General features: G+C 38.0%; 1 protein-coding gene across 1 annotated transcript; it reads left to right on the forward strand.

The window, feature by feature from the left end:
* Positions 1-963, forward strand: LOC119254189 (olfactory receptor 5A1-like). The gene has a single exon (XM_037521311.1). It carries the CDS (start codon positions 1-3, stop codon positions 961-963), a length of 963 nt encoding a protein of 320 aa, XP_037377208.1.
* The last annotated feature ends 4,533 nt before the right edge of the window (positions 964-5,496 follow it).

Raw genomic sequence — 5,496 nt, forward strand, 5'->3', positions numbered from 1 at the left:
ATGGCATCAGGAAGACCCATGGAAGGTGATACAAATCACACTTCTGTTTTCATGTTTGTTCTCCTGGGATTCACAGAAGACAAAGAGCTGCACTTTATTCTTTTTCCAATCTTCTTGGGGATTTACCTTGTGACTTTAATCTGGAACCTTAGTCTCATCATCCTAATCAGGATGGACTCCCATCTGCACACACCAATGTACTTTTTCCTCAGTGTCCTGTCATTTATAGACATCTGCTACACTACTTCCATCAGCCCAAGGATGCTTGCAGACTTCTTCAAGAATGAAAGAACTATTTCTATCATTGCCTGTATCACGCAGTATTTTTTTGGGTGCTGGATGGGTCTTTCTGAGTGCTCCCTCTTGGCCGCCATGGCCTATGACAGATATGTGGCCATTGGCAACCCTCTACAGTACTCGGCCATCATGGCCCCTGGGCTCTGTCAAAAGATGGTTGCAGGGGCCCTTGGGTGTGGTTTCCTCAGTAGCTTAGTTCAAGTAGTCCCTTGCTTTAATCTCTATTTCTGTGGGCCAAATATCATTCAACATTTCTTTTGTGACATGCCACATATCATATCCTTGTCTTGTTCAAACCCCTTCATCATCCAAATAATTATTTTTCTGGTAGCTACTTGTGTTGGGTTTGGGTCTTTACTTCTTATCCTCTTATCTTATGGTTTCATTGCAGCTTCCATCCTGAAATTATCATCCATCGAAGGTAGTGCCAAGGCCTTCAACACCTGTGCCTCCCACCTGGCAGTTGTGACCCTCTTCTATGGCACAGGCCTCGCTGTGTACTTGCATCCTAGTTCCAGCCACTCCACGAGACAGAACAAGTCTCTGTCTGTGTTCTATGTTATCGTTATCCCCATGCTGAACCCTTTTATTTATAGTCTAAGGAACAAGGAGATCAAAGAGGCCCTCAAGAGAGTGATAAAGAGGACAACACATTTGTCTCATTAAAAACAATATTTTTGCAGGATTATCTCCATTAAGTGAAGGCAGGGGTAAGACAAGACCCACTAGGTTTCCTCGATTCCTGTTGCCATTCTGTTTAGCTGCCAAGATGACGTGATTTGCCTGAGTCACTAGCACCAACATGTAATTCAGTTTAAAATCCTGATTCCATGAGTACACTCAGGTTGACAAAACTCTGTATTTTGAGTAGAGTTACCTTATATACAGAGGAATGACAGAAACCTAGGAAGATACACATACTGTTCTTCATTGACTTTCCTTCCTTCCTTTCTTCTGTTGTTTTCTTTTTCTTAATTGAAGGAACATTGGTTTACATCATTATTTGTGTTTTAGAGGTAAAAGATCTCCTTCAAGTGTTGTTACTAGGCCACACCTACCACCAAATCACACACAGGCCATCTGTTGTGCTTCCCACAGCCCTGATAGTCTCATTTTTTTTAAACTTAGTTTTCGTTTAAGCTTTTCTTTATACTTCAATAAAAATAAAGGACTACTCTAAAACTTTAGTCCCAAACAGAAACAAAGAGCGTGAGAGACAGTGAAAATGCATGTGTGTGTCTTTGTGATGAGGAGAGATGACAAGAGAGAGGAGGGAAGAAGAAGGGTGGGGAGTAGAAGAGAAAGAAATTCTTCTGTGTTTACTGCCAAATAACCATTTTCTGTCTCTTACTCCTGGGACTTCCTTCTAAAGAGAATTGTGGGGCGGGTTGGGGTTGGGGGTGAGGAATGGAATTAAGAAGTGGCAACTTAAAAGCTAAATTTGGGTCTATTGGGCCTCCCCAGGTGGCACAGGCAGTTGAGCACCATGCTGTGAAGCTGTCCACAGCCTCTGCAGCGCAGGTTTGATCCTGGCCAGCAGGCGAGGGTCCCACATGGCATGGCAGACCTCTCCTGTCTCGCCCACTGCTCCTCTCAGCAGTGAATTTCGTTAGTCTGCCTGTTCTGTTCCCCATTCTCTCTCTGGTGAATCCTCTCACACTCCCACGAATCTGGCCTGTACCCCAGTTCTTGTATAAATAAATCAATCAATCTTTAAAAATATAATAAATAAATAAACAAAACTAAATTTGGACCTATTTTTAGAGACTACAGAGAACTCAAAATTATCAATTTCTAGGCACAGGTGGCCTTGGATCCTGCTCCAGGAACCTCCCAGAGGAGTCGAAGACCTCGTACACGCTGGCTGCTGCTCTGTGCCCAGGACGATGGGGTCTGAGTTCTGGGATGTGGCTTCCTAAGGATCACAAAGTCTTCATATGATCAGAAGGGTCATCAGATGTGGAGTATTCGTTCCATTGAGAGTCCAACCTAGAGAATTTACAGAAAAGTTTTGAGTCATTTTTCAGACAAGAGTTTCTAGATTACATGTCATGCATGTTACATTGAATTTTAATGAGAGTTTACACTTTACATAGTCACATTGTGTAATTTGAATTTTTTAATCTATTACCATGTGAAGATGGTGGGTGAGAAATGATCCCCCATGACAGACAGAATCCTTGGGCATATTGAGTTCTACCATGTGCTTCCCAGTGTAGCAGAAACCATCTTGGATCTCACAGGTGTGATTTGTATAACAGACAAGAGCCATGGCCTCCATTCTACTTGACCATGATACCCAAATTCTATATTCTTCATGGAAGTCTTTAAAATTCTCTTAAAATCTGTTGATTATTATAGTTATTATGGGGGATATACTTCTACTAAATTGTTAACAAGAATTAAATTAATAAAATTAAATAATTAACTCATTGTTCCTTCCTACCCCTCTTCCTTAGAAATAATATTTGCTAAAGTATATAACCAAGAACATGACCTTGTTTAAGACAGGATTTGTCTGTATCCCTAATATTGACTATGTACATAAGCTCCATTTTTTGAAAAAGTCTGGAGAATGATACTAAGTGGATATTTTTAATGAAAGATTAGTAATACAACATAATGTATTAGAAAGAATTCCAAAGGACACCTACTATTAATAGAAGATATAATGAACAATACACTCCGATAGGCATTTTATAGGCATCATCTATTTTGATCCTATAAAGAATCATTTTACAATGTACTTATTAACATCATCCCTGTTTTATAGGTGATAATAATGAAACTTGGAGAAGTTAATCTTCTCGAGATCACACAATAGCAAGTGGAAGAGACAGAATCCAACCCAGATTTGGCCATACCATCAGCCATGATTGTCATCATAAGTTGTGACCCTTTTCATGAATTAGTTTTTGTGTATTCCTGATTGCTTCAACTTCCTCGCTCAACACAAAAAATAATGCCACTGCCCAGGGCAACTATGATGCTTTTACAGGTCAGGGGGTTAAGGAAACATATAAGGTAGATATCTAAAATGATGTTTTTAGTTATCTGTTTTATAAACAGGGAAGTGTGCACCATGTAATTCATTATCCTTTATTTTACCAGCTAGCTATGTCATTTTGGGCAAATGTCTCAGCTACACTCACCTCATACTAGCTTGGATATTGAGGGTATTGAATTGGGTTATTGGTAGGTCTTTTTCAGCTCTAATGGCTCAAAATTTGTTCAAAGGAAAACTATGATCATGAATTCCTAATAAGAGCATAGGGAAGTAGGGAAATGAATCAGAAGGGACATGGCTAAATGGGGCATGGCATTAGCTGGAGCAAATGCAACCATGACTACAGAGAGCAAATACCTGGAGAATTTTCTGCCTCTAGTTGCCATTTCTATTTTTACCTCCATCTTTAATAATACATTTAAGACTATTCTCCACTTGTGGGATTATATCTTGTGTGAAGAACAGCAAATTTCATGGCCAAGTGCACCCACCTTGGGTTGCAATTGTATCAACCTAGAAAATATCTTTGGAAAAGACAGACACGATCCAACCTTTTCCAAGAACTCTGTCACCTGGGAATCCTGGTCAAGGCTAGAAGTCAAGATTTAGAGAGAAATGTGGGTTCTGTTATCTCTCTGTGTGATTCTTCCTTTAGGACCTGTGTGGAGCAAGGTCTGTGATACTCAGTCCCTTGTATTCTTGAACTCTTCTCTCCCTCACTTCTACACCCTCTACTTAGAACTCTCCCATGGCTCTCTTTGTCCTTAGGTAGATTCTCTGACATTCAGTGAAAAAAATAATCTTTAACCTCAGGTCAATTATTACCTGGGGTAAGGATTGATGCTATTTTCTAGTTCTACTATTTCTTAAGGATATGACCTTGAACTTTCTTAACTTCTGGGAAGATAATCTAGAATCTAATGAGACAATGTCTATAAAGTCTAACACATTACAGAAGTTAATAGTTATGTACTGAATCATCAAAAATAACATGTTGTGAATTTCAGAGGAATTAACTAAGATCAAAATGTACTTGTCTATGTTTCCCAACTTTATCTAACCCAAGGATCCTTTTCATTTAACTCAGTCTTTTGAATATTCTGTGTTTAGGTAGTAGTAATAAATTTTATCTCCTTTAATGTATAACAGTGATTCTAATGCTTGAGTAGCAAAAGACATACTGGTCACTACGTAATGATATATCAAAGTGCTCATGTGCAATTCTGTTGACCTTTGGCCATACTTCACGTCATTCTCCATTGTCATCTTTGGACATCCTGGGGGTCTGAGGATACTAGTGTGGATGATACAGATGTCAGAGATACCCTACTCTGCACAAAGGTGACATAACATTTTAAAATGTTTAACTTTATCTGTCTCTTTAAACTTTGCACACTGTCTGGGGATATAGAAAATACATGGAAAACTTAAAGAGAGCAAGTATATTTGTATTTTTCCTTTTCTTCTAGCTTACTGAATTTTAATGGTGTAATTTTTTAGGATAAATTTTATCATCAGTAAAACAATACACAGCACCTCTTTGTTTCCCTGCACATGATGGGTTACATATTCTATAGGAGTTATGGCTGCCTACATTACCAGAATGTAATAAGAAAGTGAAGACATGTAATAGAACTGATTGAGCAAAGCCTGATTTATTTTCACTAAATTAATCAATTGTGTTGGTATTTTCTAGGATGTTGTAGATGAGACTTTATATGTTCAAAAAACTTTATCAAATCTAATTCATCTTGGATAACATAGCTGACAAATTATATTGGCAACACTTGAAGAGTAACCAGAAAGGTTTCAAGTTTTTATAATGATATTAGAAATGAAACAAAATTTAGATATTTTTCATTTTCTATCTGAAACTAGGTGAAAGAACCATTAACTAATGCATTCAACATATATTTATTGGACTATATAAACATTAGCATGGAAGATGCTTATCGTGAAGAAGTAAAACTTCTGTAATCCATAATTGGTGGTAGGGAATGTAAAATGTGGCATCAGCAGTGGGAAATAACAGAATAATACAAGATATAAATAAACACAATCATTTATAAACACTATTCAATTTTAATTTTATTCATGTTTTAATTGCGGTAATATTGGGATACCCTCATCAGCTTTTACCACCATAGTTCACCAACCATGAACTCACCCATATTCCCCCACCACAGTCCATT

Source organism: Talpa occidentalis, unplaced genomic scaffold (genome assembly GCF_014898055.3).
Source record: "Talpa occidentalis isolate TD23 unplaced genomic scaffold, MPIMG_talOcc4v2.1 talOcc4.3, whole genome shotgun sequence".
Classification (NCBI taxonomy): domain Eukaryota; kingdom Metazoa; phylum Chordata; class Mammalia; order Eulipotyphla; family Talpidae; genus Talpa; species Talpa occidentalis.